This window comes from Trichechus manatus, unplaced genomic scaffold (genome assembly GCF_000243295.1).
Source record: "Trichechus manatus latirostris isolate Lorelei unplaced genomic scaffold, TriManLat1.0 scaffold00009, whole genome shotgun sequence".
In the NCBI taxonomy this organism is placed as follows: domain Eukaryota; kingdom Metazoa; phylum Chordata; class Mammalia; order Sirenia; family Trichechidae; genus Trichechus; species Trichechus manatus.
This window is the reverse complement of record NW_004443945.1, coordinates 2,069,804-2,088,229: the sequence shown is the minus strand read 5'-3', so window position 1 is coordinate 2,088,229 and position 18,426 is coordinate 2,069,804. Positions and strand designations below refer to the sequence as shown.

At 49.2% G+C, this 18,426-nt stretch overlaps 1 protein-coding gene across 1 annotated transcript in view; it reads right to left on the bottom strand.

Moving 5' to 3' along the window:
• ACAN (aggrecan) overlaps window positions 1-14,300 on the bottom strand; it is a 38,244-nt gene extending 23,944 nt beyond the window's left edge. Inside the window, exons 1-8 of the mRNA XM_023725705.1 lie at window positions 14,231-14,300; window positions 12,240-12,623; window positions 11,115-11,289; window positions 9,310-9,437; window positions 7,063-7,356; window positions 3,992-4,378; window positions 1,075-1,249; window positions 431-558 (exon numbers count right to left, since the gene is read on the bottom strand). Coding sequence (XP_023581473.1) covers window positions 431-558; window positions 1,075-1,249; window positions 3,992-4,378; window positions 7,063-7,356; window positions 9,310-9,437; window positions 11,115-11,289; window positions 12,240-12,623; window positions 14,231-14,300 — 1,741 coding nt within the window. The remainder of the gene's footprint in view (window positions 1-430; window positions 559-1,074; window positions 1,250-3,991; window positions 4,379-7,062; window positions 7,357-9,309; window positions 9,438-11,114; window positions 11,290-12,239; window positions 12,624-14,230) is intronic.
• Between the last annotated feature and the right edge of the window lie 4,126 nt (window positions 14,301-18,426).

The window sequence follows — 18,426 nt, the reverse complement described above, 5'->3', positions numbered from 1 at the left end:
TTGGAGGAATTTTAATTGAAATGAAATGAAATAAAAATAAAGGGTCTGTGGTCAAAATAGCTTGGGAAATGCTGGGTTAAAGAGAGTTAAAGAATTTTTTTTTTTTTTTTAATTATTGCAAAACTTTTCAGAGTCTTTGATTTTCTCATGGGCATTGGGGCTCCCCAAATGGCAAGTGGTGTGAGTTGCATTTATTTAGAATAAATAAATGGATTTATTTACCCACAGTGCTGGGGGAAATCACATGAACCATCTAGCAGAGAAACAAGGAGCTTGACCGGAGTGAAGGGCTGGGTGGGTCTATTTTCTAAACAGGATCTGGAAAGCTGGGTGGGAATGGGGTGGTGGCAGTGACTGTTCCTCCCCTGTGGCATCTCCCCTCTAGCTCCCTGCCTGCCTAGGGCCCTGAATGTGACGATGTGGTCTGTACCCTCGAGCTTGTCCACGTAGCAGTAGACATCGTAGGTTTCTGTTGATGGGCGCACACCATAGGTCCTGACCCCTGGGCTGCTGTTCTTGTCGCCCACACATGGGGCCCGTGGGCTGACAATGGGGTATCTGAAAAGGAGGGTGGGTGGATGAGGACTGCTCTCAGGGCCCAGGTTGAGGCTGGCTGGCCCCTTGGGGACTTGGGCAGGATGTGTCTTGGGTTGTCTGGTGGGATTCAAACCAGGAAGTAGCCTCTGATGCAGCAAGTTCCCTGAGCAGACCACTCCCTGGTTCCCTCTGCAGCTGGGGGAAGGGTCTGGTGGCCTCTGGGTGGCCCCCGGCTTCAGAAGAGGGAGAGGCCCATGGAAGGGCTCTGGGCAACTGGAGGAGGCATCTCCGGAGCAGGGACTCCCTCTCTGTCCCTTGAGGGGAAATTCTCAACGACTTAGCCTGACCAGAGCCCTTCCTTACCTCCTCAGAATATGACTCATCTGGGGAGAGATTAAGAAAGTAGCTATGGAGACACCAATGCATTGATTAATCCACATGTGCGGGGTGTTGTGCCAGGGTCCTCAAACCTGGCATCTCCAGGTTGTGGCTACTTCCCCTGGGGTAGGCTGGGGAGGCGCGGGGCCCTTCCTTCACCTGACGGTCTGGTCCTGCAGCCAGCCAGCGTCACACTGCTCGTAGCCCGCCTCGTAGGCTGCCTGGAGCTGCTCTGGGGAGGCGATGACTGCGCCTGTGCGCAGGCAGGCCTGCTGCGCCTCCTCAAAGGTCAGCGAGTAGCGGGTGGATCCCGGGCGGTAGTGGAACACGACCCCTGGATGGGAGGAAAGGAGAAAGTGGTGCATGCAGGGCACAGACCAGGCCCCGCAGGGCCATTCCCCATAGCGTCCTGTCCTCACTGCTCTACAGGCCCGGAGGGAACCCTGACTCTTTAAGGAATAACTTCCCTTCCTCTCCCTCCTTCCAACCCTATTCCCACCTAAGCCATTTCACTCTGCTCATTCCAACTGCTCCTGACATCCACCTCCCCGAGGAAGCCTTCTGAGACCCTTCAGTTCTAGGTGTCCTCAACTCTCCCTTTCTGTATTCAACACACCACAGCTGCTCATTGTCCACTTTAAAACCAAAAAACCCAAAAACTCAAACCTGTTGCCATCGAGCTGATTCTGACTCATAATGACCCTATAGGACAGAGTAGAACTGCCCCCATAGGGTTTCCAAGGAGCAACTGGTGGATTCAAACTACTGACCTTTTGGTTAGCAGCCAAATGCTTAACCACTGTGCCACTAGGACCCCTTAGAACAAAAAGGTGTTTTTTCTTGTTATAAAAAGGATAAACGTTGATTACAGAAAGTTTGGAAAATACACAGAAGGATGAGGAGGAAATCAAATAATCACTGGTAATTCTTCTGCCTAGTCTGTGGTCAAGTGCCTGCTGGTGCAGTGGTTAAGCGTTTGGCTGCTAAAGAAAAGGTTAGCAGTTGGAGTCTATCAGCCTCTCCTTGGAAACGCTGTGGGGCAGTTCTACTCTGTCCTAGAAGGTCGCTATGAGTCAGAATGGACTCGATGGCAATGGGTTTCGTTTTTTATTTAACAGGTGAGAGTCCATGGCCTTTGCCTTAGCATTTCTATCATTCTTCCAGATAATCAGAACGTGGTAACTGTTCCCACCCATTCCTTCTTTCTCTGAAATCATGAGCGCTAGTATTCTGGAATCCATGGTTCAGGGCTCTGGAGGGTGGGTGCCCCTTCTGAGTGTGGCTGCAAACATTTGTGTGGGTATGCAGCAGAGTATTTCTGGGGAACGGATCCCCGGCTTTTGTCAGATTCTCAAAGGGGTGGGCCCACAAACAGGTATGAGCCCTTGTCTTAGAGTCTCCCCGTATTGTGCTCGGCTGGATACACATTTGTTTTTGACACTTGCCTGGGTGACAGCTCACTGTATGTCACAGGCTATGAATCCCCAGCCTGTGTCTATCCCATATTCTCTGTCCTGCACTGAGTCAGACGCTCATCTTCCCATTGGCACCATGTCACATGGTGACCAGTGGGGCTCACTCCAGCCCTGGGCCAACCCTGGGACCAGCCACTAATGATGTTACCCTAAACTTCTCAACAACCCCTCCTCCTCAAACTAGTGTATATATCTGGACATTTCACTTGGTAGCATCATGAGTGTGAAGACGGATGGCTGTGTCCATCTGCCCCTTCCCTGGGAGAGGACATCACCAGGGGCTTCACGAAGGCCACTGCAGAAAGTTCTCCTTGTTGATGGACTTGAGTTTGGGGAGGAGCTGAGCTCTGTGTGGCATCCTAATTCTCCAGACATTTATTAAGCACCCAGAACACCATCACCATAGAACAGAGGTCGGCAAGCCTTTTCTGGAAAGGGCCAGATAGTAAATATTTTAGGCTTTGTGGACTACACAGTTCTGTTACAGTTACTCAACTCTGCCATTGTAGTGCTCAATCGACCATAGACAACATGCAAACAAATGGCGGTGGCTGTGTTCCAGTAAAATTTTTCATGGCACTGACACTTAAATTCCATACAGTTTTCACATGTCGTGAAATATTCTTCTTCTTCTGAATTTTTCCCAGTTATTTAAAAACGGAAAAACCATTCTTAGCTCATGGGCCATATGAAAACAGGTGGTGAGCTGGATTTGGCCCACGGGCCACAGTTTGCTGACTCCTGTTGTGGAAGGTCAAAGCAGGGAGAGGCCTCAGAGATCACCCCATGCAGTGGTTTTCAAGTGGTTCTATTCTCTGGAGGTGCCTGATGGGGCAAGGAGGATCTGCGGATGGGAAGAGCCCCAGTTCTGAACCCCACTTCACCTGGATCTGTGTGCCCCCTTTATCTGATGTACACACCGAGTTGCCATGTAGGATATCATTTGAAGTAAATGCTTCATGGCAAAAGAGTTTGGGGTAGAATGGGAGAAAAATATAGAACAAAACTCAAATTCTTAAAAAAGTCTAGACTATCTGGCCCAGTTGAGGCCAGAAGGCTCCCTAAGACTATCACCCTGAGATATTCTTTAAACCTTGAACTGACACTGTCCCCCGAGACCACTTTTTGGCAAAACAACAAAGTGGTACACAAAATAAAGGACATTACCCATGAGTACGGTACTCTATTAAAAAACCATCTATATGAAAGCAAAAGGTCACCATTTAGTCTAAAGCAAAGATGAGAAGATAAGGGGGCAGGGAAACTAGAGTCCTGGAAACGGAACAACCAGAACACAATTAAAGAGAACGCTGACACAGGAAAAATGTAACTAATGTCACTGAACAATTTGTATAGAAACTGTCAAACGGGAACCTAATTTACCATGTAAACTTTCACCAAAAAGACAATAAAATATTATTTAAAAAAAGAGTTTGAGACATCACTGGTCTGGTCTATTCCTTTTGTTTTACAGATGAGGAGAGCCAAGGCTGGGCCCAGGTCCCAGGATAAGTTGAAGGGACAGCCAAGATGTCCTTCTACGCCCAGGCCAGTTCTTTCCACCTCCCCTCTGTGAATACCCTCTGAAGGTGGGTACTTACCCCCTGGCAAGAGCTGCTGCCCAGGGACCGTGGTTGCACCTGGAGAGATGGTTACCTGCACGACCAGGTCCTCGCTGGTGAAGGCCCTAGGCGCCAGGCCCAGCGTGGATTCCTCGGTAAAGTCCCAAGGCCTGGTGGCCTCTCCAGTCTGGTTCTCAGCCTCAGGGAAGGCGGAGGCTAGTGTGAAGGGCTCCTCGGGCTCCGGGACAGTGGGTGAGACGCCGAAGATGGGTCTCACTGTAAGGATCACGCTGCCCCGGGCTTCACCCTCAGTAATGTTTCGGGGCAGGGGCAGTTCCACCTCAGGCCAGGTCACTGTCTGGATGGTGATGTCCTCCTCACCACCCTCCTCGAAGAAGTCCTCTGGGATGTCCACAAAGTCTTCACCTGGGGCAGGAGCAAAGACACTCTCTACGTGCTCAGCCTAGGCCTCGCTTGAGGGGCACAAGGGATGGGCTAGAGAGGACATTAGCTCCTCCTCCTTCCCTCTAGGGAAAGAAAGCACCTACTGTGTGCCAAGCCCCTGGCCTGGCTCATTGCAGAGTCCTCACTCTTCGAGGTGCTCTTACCATTATTCCTTGTTCATTAAAGGGGTCCCATACTTAAAGATTGCAAAAGGGTGCAAGAGTCATCATAGCAAAAGATATTGACCCATCAGCTCGCTGCTTAAAAAATCAGTTCCCTGTCCAGCATCTCTTCCTGTTTAATCAACACCACCATGCCCATCTTTTTAACCATCTGAAATAGTAACTATCCAACGGGGCAATGTAAATCAGTTACAGAGGGAACTCGTAAAATCTTGCAGAAGACGTAGGCGTTCATGACATTGATGAAAGTGATGTTGGTGAACAACTTATATCACCATCATGGACAAGTGAGGCCAAAATGGACCAGGTAACAGTTAAAAAAGAGAAAATCCATGAGAATGATGCTACTTCCAAAAGAGTGGTTGGTGATGGTTGCACAACATGATTGAAGTAATTGGTTTTATTCAATTGTACAAGTGACGCACGTTGAACTGGCAAATGTTATGTTATCTATATTTTTTATAACAACAACAAAAAAAGCTCAACAACAAAATAAAATAAATTATTAAAAAAAAAAGAAAAGACACTCCAGAGCAATTTCACCCACTCCATGTAGACCTGTCAACCAGGAGAGTGAAAATGTACCTCCACACAAGTCCATGTTCAAATCTACTTTCTCATGGAGAATCTGCCTGACCCCCTGTTTAATGTGCAATATCACCTCCAGTACTCCTGATATCCTTTCACCTGCTCTACTCCTTTTATTGTCCCATGATATTTTTCAGCTTCTGTCATACTACATAATTTATGTTCATTATTTATTGCCCATCTCACCCTACTAGAATGTGAACTCCTTGAGGGCAGGAATCTTTGATTTCCAATGTATCACATTGTCTGGCACATAATAAGTCTTCAGTAAATATTTGTAGGATGAAAGAAAAGAGAGAGAGAAAAAGAGTAGGTCTTGGGACAAAATTCACCCACAAATATTTTTGTGTTCTTAGGTTTCTTGGGAGGCTACTTGCCATACTAAAAGTATATGCTGCCCTCCAGTGGGGGCTTGTGTAACAGTGAAAAATGAAAGAAACGTTCTTTGGTGAAAATTCACTAAGGTAGAAGACTTAGGTATGAGGCAGTGCATCCAGAAAGTGTGATTGAGTCAAGCTTTTGTCTCTTTTGGCTTTTGTACAGTTAGATAAGCTTTGTAAGTACATTTATGGTTTCCTGTGTGATAGTTAGGGAGCCCTGGTAGGTTTGGTTTGTGTGTGTGTGTACGTCATATTTGGAAAACCAGAGATGTCCAATGTAACAAAATGGAAGTCACCCGCAATAAATTGTGCCTCCCAGGATTGTTGGGACATTGTCGTTCCACAAATCATAGTGCCAGAGGATGCCATAATTTTGGGTGTTTTGGGGGCATGTGTTCCCCACAAAATATGTATCAAAATCCATATTTCATAACATAAATTCAGAAATCCTCCTTCATTCAGCATGCCTTCCATTACTGAAAACACATAGCAGCAAAAGAATTTTAAAGGAGAAAGTAATAGGGTCTTAAAAGGGTTAAGAGAGGCTCTGGGGAAAATGTATGAAACCCTAATTATTTTTCCAAAAATAACCCTCTTTATATAACATCAGGCTGTGAAAGTTAAACATGAAAGGAAATATGTTATTGTGCCAGGGCCAGTTCTGCATACATTTATGCAACTCTTCATCCTTTGTTCTTTCCTCTCAAGAATTAACACTTAATTGTAATTATAACCCAATTCTTGTTAAATATAAGATAAACTTATTTAAAAATTTTTTAGTCTAAATTTTTAAGATAAAGTCCCAATCAAAACTTTCCTCTCTCTTTTTAATAGCATTGGCCTTCCTTTTACATGAATTCAATTTAAAAGGACAGGTAACAGTGCTCTCCTGTGGGAGCATGGCCTTATGTCAGCCTTCTATCATCTTCCACGTGGTATCCCCATCTCCCCATTAGACAGATGAGGAAAGTGAGGCTCAAGGCCCTGACCTTCCCAGGGTCACATAGTAGTAAGTGACAGAGCTGGAATTCAAACTTCAGAAGACACAGACTCTAAATTGTGCTTCTAATCCTATTCTGAAGAGAGGAGACAGGGCTGGATTCACTTCAGTCTCCAGCATCTCTACCCTAGCACTTCCTAGGAACCAGTAAAAATGGGGGGGAGGTACCAAAAGCATGGGAGTCCCTGGGTAGTCCAAATGGTCGATGTGCTCCATTGCTAACTGAAAGGTTGGAAGTTTGAGTCTACCCAGAGGCACCTTGGAAGAAAGTCCTGGCCATCTACATCTGAAAACTGAACCACAGAAAACCCTATGGAGCACATTTCTACTCTGACACACATGCCATGAGTTGGAATCGACTGGTTAACTGGTTACCAAAAACATAGGGTTCAGGTACCCAGTGGCACCTTGAAGGGGCAAGAACCAACCTCCCTTTCCAAGTTTTTCTCTTCCTCTGGGTCCCCATTTTGGTGAGATGACCCCCGTTCCCACCTCCAGCCCCAGCCCCAGCCCTACCTGTGTAACAGATGGCGTCATAGCGGGATGAAGGGTCTGGGTAGCCTGTCTGGTTGGCATGCAGGTAGACGGTCCTCACACCCAGAAGGTTGCCCCCACAAGTGGGCCTGGCCTTAGAGATGGGGTAGCGCACACTGCGGTCGGCCAGCCAGCCAGCGCTGCACACGTCCATGCCGCCCTGCCAGGCCAGGTAGAGCTGGCCTGTGGTGGCCAGCCGGGCGCCCAGCCGCCGGCACTCATTGGCTGCTTCCTGGAAGGTGAACTTCTCGGGGGATGTGGCGTAGAATACCTCGCCTGGAAAGGACACAGTGGCAGAGTGAGGGTTCCCTCCCACCTCCTCTGCCCTGCATCCCCAGAGAGACCCATGCACTGCGACCAGGTCTTGTGGTGCAAACAGTTAATGTGCTCAGCCACTAACCAAAAGATTGGAGGTTCAAGTCCACCGAGAGGTGCCTCAGAAGAAAGGCCTGGTGAACTATTTCTGAAAAATCAGCTACTGAAAACCTTCTGGAGCACTGTTCTACTCTGACATGTACAGGTCACTATGAGTCAGAGTTGACTTGACGACAACTTTTTTTTCCTAATGTTTTCAAGGTTTATCCATGTGGTAGAATTAATAAATGTAAGGCCAAAATTTATTAGTGGTTACCAGGCGTGGGAAGGAGGGGTTCAGGAGGAGTCATTGCTTAGAAGGCAATGAGTTTCTGTTAAGGTCGATGGGAAAATTTGGAAATGGATATGGATGATGGTTGCATGTAATTAATGTCACCTAATTGCACATGTGGAGCCCTGGTGGCGTAGTGGTTAAGAACTTGGCTGCTAAACAAAAGGACGGCAGTTGGAATCCACCAGCCACTCCTTGTAAACCCTATGGAGCAGTTCTACTCTGTCCTATAGGGTCACGACGAGTCGGAACCCACTAGATGGCAATGGGTTTGGTTTGGTTTTGGCTAATTGCACACGTAAACAATGTTAAAATGGCAAATGTTTTGTTATATACATGTACCACAATTAAAAAGAAAGAAACAGCCAAAAAGGCGAAGAGGTGGGGGAAAGGGTAGAGCCAGTTTGAGGTACAAGATGAAACTCCCTGTGCTCTAGAGCATCTTTGCTGCTGGTAGTTCTCTCCGAAGCATTCTACCACTACGGGGTCTTTCCTATGAGTAGAGCATTGCCCCTTCAAAGCAGATCCTTTTAAAACATTCAAATTCTGATGGGAAAAGCAGGCATCAGACTCTGACCCCTTAGGGCAGTGGTTTCCGAATGGGGGGGCTCTAGGCCCTGGGGAGTCCTTAAGGTCATTAGTTAGGGCCTGTAAGCTCTTTTTTAAATTTTCCAAAAACCTGACAAGGTTGTGCCAGGGTAGGGGTGGGGGTGGCGGGCACCTCTCATGGGGGGAGTTCTGGTTGTAGAGTAGCAGCTCTGACGTATCGTTATACTTGGTCTTTGGTTAACCAAACGCGAGAACCCAAATACTTGTTACTTGACTCGCCAGTTGGGGGTGAAAATGAGGCAAGGGGGCTGCGGGGTGAGAAAGATGGGAGCTGCTCAGCCTCAGAACGAGCCAGCGTGTCGGTCTCCCAGCCCGCAGGGACTGTGAGTGCTGTGCTGGAGCCTGGGGGTGGGGGGCAGAGGTGACAGAGTCTGGAATGTCAACAGGCAGATGGAGGAAGGGGTGTCACCCCATGCTTGGGTACCTTGGGCAGCTCTGACTGTGACCAAAATTAGTGCCCTTTACAAAACAGACACAATCCAGTTTCTTCCAGAACTAGACCTGGAATAGGGCTGGGGGCTGGCAACAGAGGAGCTGAGGTGAGGGGGGTGCTGGGGAGCCAGTTCTCCTGGAACTACCCAGTAGTAGCCTGGGGTGTCCCTCGTGAGGGTGATAAGGCTGGGTTTTGATAGCACAGTGGACGCTGGGACAGGGATGGGGGTCCCTGCTGGGAGGGGGAGTCCCAAGTGGGAGATCTGTGACACCTGCTCTTTTGGGCCTAGTAGTGACTTTGGGACAATTTGAAGCCACCTGTGGCCACCAAAGCCATCTCTGAAGGCAGGGGGAACAAGAGGTCCCTCCCTTCTCCACTCCTTCCCCCTGGGCACAGCAGAGAAGGGTGTTGGGCAGAGGTGCCTGAGCTAGCACCCTGACCCAGAAGATGCTGGGTGACCAGGGGTGCAAGTGGGGTGAAGGGACTGTGAAGGGAGCTCTGGGGAAGGGCAAGTTTCTCCTGGTGGGCAGGGCAGCCTCACCTTCCATCTCCTCGGCAAAGCAGTACACGTCATAGGTCTCATTAGTGTCTCGGATGCCGTAGGTTCTCACGCCAGGAAACTCATCCTTGTCTCCATAGCAGCCTTCCCGGGGCGTGTGGATGGGGTACCTGAAAAGTGGGCGTGTAACAGTGAATGGAGGGGGAGCCACATGGCCTGGACCTTGTGTCTCCCTCATAGGACACAGTGACTGAGTCATAAGTTTGATCCTGTCTGTCCTGGATACGTAGAACGTCTGTTTTTACAGTTATTAATGACTAAATGCAGCCCCCTTGTCTGAATATCTGTTGGTACCAGACACACCGCTCCATCAGAGGTTGGCAAACTTCTTCTGTATAAGGGCAGATGGTAAATATTTCAGGCTGTGTGGGCCATACAGTCTCTGTCCCAGCTACTCAACTCTGCTGTTGTAGTGTGAAGGCAAGCCTAGACGATATGCAAATGATGGGCATGGCTATGTTCCAAAAAATTTTATTTACAAAAACAGGGAGTAGATTGAATTTGGCCCTCGGGCTGTAGTTTGCTGACCCCTGTCTATATCATTTGAGTCTCACATTAACCTAGTGAGGCAGGTGCTATAATGAGTCTATTTTACACTTGAGGAAACTGGGGCTCAGAGATGTTAAACGATTTGTCCAAGGTCACACAGCTTCCCAGTGTCAGGGTCTGAGGTGTGAGCTCTGGCACTATGCTAGACTGTTGTCCCATCTTGCTTATTATGATTAGCTGTTTTTGTGTCCTAAGAAATCTTTGCCTACCCCAAGATGGCAAAGATATTTTCCTTTGTTTTCTGCTAGAGGCTTTGTGGTTCTAGCTCTTACATTTACAGCTATGTTCCACCTTGAATTAAATCACCTCATCTTGCCTTAACAAATTTGTTCATAATGGATTGAGACCCCTTGGGTGGGCTCTGTCTCCTTCTGCTCTGCAAGCCCACCCCTCAGCCACATGTGCTCAGGAACAAAAGTGCAAAGAAGTTTGATTTATGTATGTCTTGCTTTGTTAAGGAGCCCTGCTGGCACAGTGGTTAAAAGCTCAGGCTGCTAACCAAAAGGTCAGCATTTTGAATATACTAGCCACTCCCTGGAAACCCTATGGGGCAGTTCTACTCTGTCCTGTAGGGTTACTATGAGTCAGAATGGACTCGACGGCAACGGGTTTGGCTTGTGTTTTTGCCCTGTTAAAAAAAAAAAAGGAATGTAAGGTGGTTTATAAAAATATACAAAAGCACTTTAAAAAAAAAAAAAAAGCCAAAACAACAAAGCAATAAGTGAGGAAATTGTTGCAAAGGGGGAAAATGGGTCAGAAGAATGATGTGTAATTTGCTCATCTAAGGTAACGTTGGAGTCTCTGAGTGGTGCAAATGGTTAATGTACTCGGCTGCTAACCAGAAGGTTGTCTGTTTGAATCTACCTAGAGGCACCTTGAAAAAAAGGCCTGGCGATCTACTTCTGAAACATCAACCACTGAAAACCCTATGGAGCACAATTCTACTCTGACACACACGGGGTCACCATGAGTCAGCTTCCACTTGATGACAACTGGTTTTTTAAGGCAGGGTTGCGAGCAGCACTCACTCCACCTCAGGACGGAATAACAAGAGCGTGGGATGGATTGACAGTTTCCTAGCCTAGTGCTGGCCAAGGCGACTCCCAGCCCCCAGCCTAGGCTGGTCTCAGTGTCACCCTGGCACTAGCTCACTCCACCACCTACCACACTCCACTGTGGCCCCTGCACCCCGGTCCCCCAGCCAGGCGGCCCACTCGGCTGGTGGGCGGGGGCCTCACCTGACCGTCTGGTCGGCCAGCCAGCCAGCGTCGCACTGGTGGAAGCCGTCCTCGTAGGCGGCCTGCAGCTGCTCGGGGGTAGCAATGATGGCGCTGTTCTGCAGGCAGGCCCGCTGTGCCCTGTCGAAGTCCAGGGTGTAGCGCGTGGAGATGGCTCTGTAATGGAACACAATGCCTGCGAGACAGGCGCGGGTGAGAGCAGGTCAAGCAGTTTCCAGTCATTGAGGCCCTCGCAGTATCACAGCAATCGTCAAAAGGGACCTTAGGGACATCTGGTCTGGGCCTCTAGCTGATGCATGGATCCCCTCTCCACATTTGCATGTGGTCCCTCTGCCTTTGCTGGAATACCCTCAGTGACCCGGAACTCACGACCTCACAGGCGTTCCTTTTCCAATACCTCTGATAATCTGCAAGTCCTTTCTTGAATTGAACCCAAATCTGTCTGCCTCCTTGTAATTTTCTCTTGTCATTCTAGGACCCCATATTTGCTTTGGGGACAGAGACACTCAGAGCCCCAGGCACGCTCAGTCCAGGGGTGTCCTAGCTGAAGCGCTATTTAAGGTACACTCAAGAGTGGCAGTCTTTCACAGAGCCTCCTACTGCATCTCCCTCTGCAAAAAATCTGGTGCCGACCAAACGCCTTAAGCCAACCAAGGACCAACCATTCTCCTTGGGCCATAGAGCGAAGGGAGACCAGGGAAACAGCCTTGAGCCCTTTCCTTGGCTTCTGGAACTGGGAATGAGTGAATGAAGGTGGGGGAGGGAAAAGACAACTGAATGAAGGGCCAGAAACCATTCTGACTCACTTCCAGGGTTACTTCAGGCAAGTCACTTAACCTCAGTTTGCCTGTCTGTAAAATGAGGATGCTCACAATGTCCACCAAATCACAGGATCGTTTTGAAATGCAAACTGTCGTTTATCGTGTGACAGTGGCCAGGAAGTATTTAGTTCTATTTAGTTTCTACAACAGTCCTGAGAGAATGGTTTTACCAGCTCCATTTTACAGAGGAAGTGACTGAGGTTAAGACATTTGACTGAGGTCCACACCGGCAGGTCCACACCCACAAGGACACCATTCCAGTTCTTTCTGTGGGTGGAACAGTGTCCCTGAGGGTGGCGCTCACCTTTCACCACGACCTCCAGGGTGGCCTGGCTGTCCTCAATGCCATGCATCACCTCGCAGCGGTAGACGCCAGAGTCATTGGAGCGCAGGCTCTGGATCTCCAAGGTGGCATCGCTGGGGATGGCTGGGTAGTTGGGCAGTGAGACCTTGTCCTGGTAGGCACTGCTGACCCGCACACGTCCCTCAGTGGCAACCAGCAGGACCACCTCCTTCTCTTTCGAAATGCGGCTCCACCTGATTCTCGGGGCGAGGGGGGCGGTAGAGGGGGCGGTGGTCACCGGGTGCAGGGGGTCGATGAAGTAGCAGGGGATGGTGAGGGAGCTTCCGAGGAGGACCCGCAGTGGGGAAGGTTGGGGGATGCTCACGCTCAGCGAGGTGTCATGGTCTGTGGAGGAAGGCGAGTGGCAGACAGACCCGTTAGTGCCTAGAGAAGACCCCCCGGCCTCCTTGTCAATCCTTCTGGAACTGCATGCTTCTGAGTATATAGTGGGGGCAGTGGGGGCTGAGACAAGCTCCAGGAGGTTCCTGTGCCCTATGGAAAATCCCAGGAGGCCTTGAAACACTTTTTCCAGACCCGCATTCCTAAGACCCCGGTCTCTGCACCTCAAGACAGAAACTGTGAAGCCAGAAAAGGGTTGCAAAGAAGGGCAAGGGGAACATCAGCATTGAGACCATCTCTCTGTTTTTCAAACCCCACAGGATGCCAAGCCAGAGGATAAACAGGACCTGTCCTCCTGGAGTGACAACGTGACCCAAAGATTTTTGGGAAAAACTATTTACCAACCCTTGAGTGGTGCAAATGGTTAATGTCCTCAACTGTTAACCAAAAGGTTGGAGGTTTGAGTCCACACTCAGAGGCACCTCGGAAGAAAAGCCTGGCGATGTAGTTCTAAAAAATCAGTCACTGAAAACCCTGTGGAGCTCAGTTCTACTCTGACATACATGGGGTCACCATGAGTCGGAATCAACATGTGGCAACTAGTAATCGTGAAAAAAACAAATAAACTGAATACATTGTGGGATAGAAAAAAAATTCACAGAACTTTGAAAGCTAAGACATAAAACTTCAAAGACGTTTCCCACTCAAGGGAGTCAGCTTTGGGCTCTGTCTTGGCCTTTCAGGGGGATAAGCCACTCTCTTTTGCTGTTAGGGTAGACGCCACAAAAATCATGGCAAGTATCCATAGGGAAGGTGCCCCATGTTCACCAAATCTCGTTAGAAGTAAAGGACCTGCATGGAATGGGGAAGAAACCTCTTTGGGAAAAAACAGCACTTTTCGCGGTGAGTCATAAACTTATGAAAGCCTTCTTTCCAAGAGTGTCTACAGGTTGAACATAAAAATGTTTCAGATATTTGTGGGTGGTAGGTACATCCTAGGGCAAGGAAGGGCAAGCCAGGAATGTTTGGAGTCCTGGACACCTCCCGAATGCTTAGCCCCAGCTCCTTCTAACACGCCTGGTCCTGGTGGTATTGGTGGGTCCCCAGGGAGAGCTGAAGGTGACAGCAATGCCTAGCTCTGCAGTGTTTAAAGCTCTCAACCTGCCCTACTAGCCTGGTCTGCCTGTGTGAACAAACCACCCCAGGTTCTAGCCAGGGTATTTGTGGACCCCAGAGCAAGAGTACAAATGGAGGCTGTGTACCATGTGGCTAGATATTTAGAAGTTATCAATCAAGTCAATAGATTGTTAAAGAAAATATGTCCTATCCTCCTATTTGACAATTCTACCTTTCAAAATGACCCGGAAAGCCAGATTGAAATGTAGAATTCATATGTACATATGTGCACACGTGTGTGCATGCACTTGGGTGTGCCTGTAATGCACACGTGTTCTCCCTTTTCAGTTGTTCTTGCATTTGAAAGGAAAGGGGCAGGGCCAGGAAAGGGGAAATGATGTCCCTGCGACTAGCAGCACCCAGGTCAGTTCCCAACACCCAGAATCCAGTCCTCAGTGCCTGCTGACCCAATGAAACCCATGTGGGAATGTCCTCACCTGAAAATTCTACTGGGGTGGTTGCAGCGATGACCCTCAGAGTCACAAACACCAACAGTAAAGTGGTCATAGTTCACCTGGAAGAGGAAAAGCAGAGGCGGGATTTGAACAGGTGAGCATGGTAAGGCCGAGTAGGGTCATGTAACGTATGACACAGGTGACAAACCCCAAGACCAAGATCTGAAATCACATTGAGATAACGAGGCTGCATGCGGTTTATGAGATGTTTTCCCCCAAAATCCTCCCCTTACAAAACCTTCACACATCCAGCTGGGTTTTCTCAGTTTAATGACAGGTGACTAGGCTGGAAAAGGAGCCCTGGTGGCGCAGTGGCTAAGAGTTCGGCTGCCAACCAAAAGGTCGGCAGTTCGAATCCACCAGCTGCTCCTTGGAAATCTTATGGGGCAGTTCTACTTTGTACTATAGGGTTGCTATGCGTCGGAATTGACTCGACGACAACTGGTTTGGTTTAGGCTGGAAAAACTCCTCCAGGGAACCTCCGTCTTCCAGTCATCGAAGCCTCATCTTAAGGAATCCCCCAGTCTCAGAGAAGTGAGACGAGCTGCCCAATCTCCCTGATGTTTCACATCCAATAATCTGTGCTTTAGGATGGAGGCCCAAGGTTTCAGGCAAGACTCTGGGACCTGGGTCAAGTCAGGGGAAGGATCCTGGCCTAGAGAGCTCCTGAGGAGGTTATGGGACAGATTAATAATTAAGCAGAGAGAGAAGTGAGAGCCTAGGACCCGATAGCCCTCCTGCTGGCTCAAATAATGACTTGGTGCAAATTAGAAAAGCTGTCATGGTAAGAGCACAATTCTGTGACAGCCACAATGTAAGGCGCCCCTTGGAGTGTGCAGAGCACAATTCACATGACTGTAAGCAGCTGTCCAGGGACCCTGCATCCAACCGGGCCAGTAGACGTAGACCCTTTTACCCTCCCGGGAACTATTTCCCAACTTTGACTGGTCACAGCTGGGTTTGAACTTTCAGTTCCAGTTGCCATGGAGTGGATTCTGACTCGTGGCAATCCCATGTGTGTCAGAGTAGAACTCAATGGTTTCAGAGGCTGAGAGTAACACACAGCCGAGGCATGTCCCCTAGCTTCCCAACCTCAGCTCTGCAGGAGTCTGATGGTCCAGCAGGTGTTGCTGTTGGTTCCATCATTGACCATAACTGGGGCCCGGATGGATTTGGGGATAAGGGGAGCAACCCTGAGGGGCCTCTGGCTCCGGGAGAGGCACTAGGGGCACTGGTGTTCCCACCCCAGGAATGACCGGGGGAGTGGCAGGGTGGGGTCCAGGACTCTGGGTGAATCTTCCTGCCTGTCCTTCTGAATGGGACATCTTTGCATCCCCTCTCCTTCACTCATTCCACAGGGACTGGTCACCTGAGAAATGAAAGGGCTGTGTGGGCACTGCTGAGGGTATAGAGGCAAATGCGTGAGGCATGTCTCCCTCACATCGTAGGAAGTCTGGGAAATCCTAGAGTTCTAAGAAGTAGCCTCTTGTTTCTCCTCAGGGATTTTTCTACTTTGACGCTGCCTTTAAAAGAAATCTCTGGGGCTCCAGCTTCTGGTGCTGGGAGGCACCACTGGGCTCTGGAGCTCATTTTCAAACCCGGTTGTGACCAGTCAGCGTTGGGAAATAGTTCCCGGGAGGGTAAAAGGGCAAGATGTCCTCTCCACTCTGGGGAGGGGGTCTACACTTGTGGGCTCCTCCCCTCCCAAGGCCTCAGGGACTCCGTGTTTAGATACAAGGTCCGCCTGTTCTTCTTCTCGTAGAACACCCTTCACTGGGAAGTTCTGCGTATGTTTTCAGAGTTGTGTTTCTTCCCTCACTCCCTGAACAAGCCGGACATTGTCCGGGGATGCAGTAGATCTCTGTGAGGCTTGGGGTTGCTCTGTTTTCCTCCCTGGCCTAGACCAGGAAATGGGAAGGAATGAAATGGAGGGGGGTGGTTTGAGGGTAGGGGTGGAGTGGGCAGAAAAACTAATTTTATTTCTTCTTTTTATAAGACAAACTTTGGGATAGAAATATCGCAATAAATATGCTCTTGTGTTGGTGCGTGTTTTCTCAGCTGTAAAGAAAATAGGGAGAAATTCCATTCTGTCTGGGTTCCAAGTGTCTCAGAACTCACTGAGTCTTTTATGCAGGGCAACCGACGTTGCCAGCCCCGTCCCACCACGGCCCTGTGAACAGAGAGGCCTTTCTCTGTGGAAAACAAAATCAGGTGGTGGTGAGGGGATTGGGTAGCTGGGGCAGAGGAAGGGGCAAGGGGGAGCTTGGAATGAAGGGAAGAGCGGAGTGTGGGAAGCAATAAATGGATGTTGGGTGAAGGCTGGTGTGAGGGGAGCTTCTTCCAGGTCCCTGTGGGGAGGAGGAGGGGAGAGCTTGGGCTGACCATCAAGGTCTTGACTTTCTCAGGAGAGGATTATGAGGAGGCTTGATAGGGGAAGGAGTTCATAGGTGGTGGAAACGGTTAATGTTCTCGGCGGCTAACTGAAAGGTGAGAGGTTCGAGCCCACCCAGAGGTGCCTTAGAAGAAAGGCCTGGAGATCTACTTCCAAAAATCAGCCATTGAAAATGCTGTGGAGCACAGGTCTGTTCTGACAAACATGAGGTCGCCATGAGTTGGAGTCGACTTGGCGGCAACTGGTTACCGTGGTAACTGATAGGGGAAAGTTAGCATGCTAGTGTTTTCACCTGAGCTGAGGCTGTGTGTGTGTGTGTGTGAGAGAGAGAGAGAGAGAGAGAGAGAGAGAGAGAGAGAGAGAGAGAAAGAGAGAAGCCTACAGTTTGGAGACAGGGAAACCCTTCATGTCCTAGTCCGCAGACTCTGTCCCACGGCCTCCTAAACCAAAAAAAAAAAAAAAACAAACCTCTTGCCATAGAGTTGATTCTGACTCATAGCGACCCTATAGGACAGAGTAGAACTGCTCCATAGCGTTTCCAAGGGGTTGCTGGTGGATTTTAACTACCGACCTTTTGGTTAGGGGCTGAGCTCTTAACCACTGTACCACGAGGGCTCCTGCCCAGACTTTATTCCGTCAGATTATGGGATTGAACTGGCAGTTTAGCTACTCACCCTGAGTCCCTTTTCTAGCAACATGTATGGTGGAGACCCTCAGACCTGGGCCCTGGTCCTGGCTCACTCACCCACCACTGCTTGATAATAAAGGCCCACTCCCACAACGGTGAGATAACGTCGCAGGCAGCTCCCTCCCTAAGGGCAGGGGCCCGGCTTTGGCTCTGTACCCAGCACAGGGTCTGGCACTAGGCAGGCAGCCCTCCGTGCCACCTTCCTCCCCGCCTCCTGGCTGTCAGGCCTGAGTGAGCCTCTCAGAATTTGGGGTTTGGAAGAAAGTTTAGTGGTTGTAGGCAGCACTCCAGTCCTGGGATGAGGGTTGGACTAGATGGCATTCCTTAAAGAATAAAACTGCTTTCATTTCAAAAATAACATTACCACATTACCAGACATTTGGAAAACAGAGGGACAGAAGGAAAAAAAATCACCATGATCCACAACCCCAATCCAATCATAATTAGTGTCTTGATAGTTTTCCTTCTAGTCTTTTTTTTCTATAGGCATCGACTTGTAGTTTATGTAGCTGTAATCTTTTTGCAACCTGTTTGCTTATTCTGCATAACACAGTGGACCAACTGATTTTTTGTTGTTGTTGTTCCTTCAGAATGGATGACTGTGGGGATTTTACAATCACAACCTCCCTTCCGGGGATCCTGGCCTTGGCAGGTGTCAGCACCTTCTGCTTGAATAGTGGGGTGCTCACTCCGTCACAAGGTGACCCATCCTATCACTGGGCAGCTCCAAGTGTGCTGAAAGTCTCCCCAGATGGAGTCAAAATTACCCCCTCTTTACAATTCCCATCCATGAGCTCTACCCTCAGGCGCCACACAAAACGTGTCCACTCCTCTTTCATGTGACTCATGACAGATCTTCGGAGGTCCAATGGCTGCTCTTCCATCTGCTGTTCTTCCATGGAGACATTCCCAGTTTCTTCAACCCTTCCTCATGTGGCTTCCAGACCCCTCTTGCCTCCCTGGAGCCACAGAAGGTCAGAGCTGGGATGGGCCTTAGTGGACATCAAGTCCAGATGTGTCATGTTACAGGGGAAAAAAACTGAGGCCCAAAGATGGTAAGTGATTTTTTCAAAGGCACACAGTAAGTTGGAGGTGGAG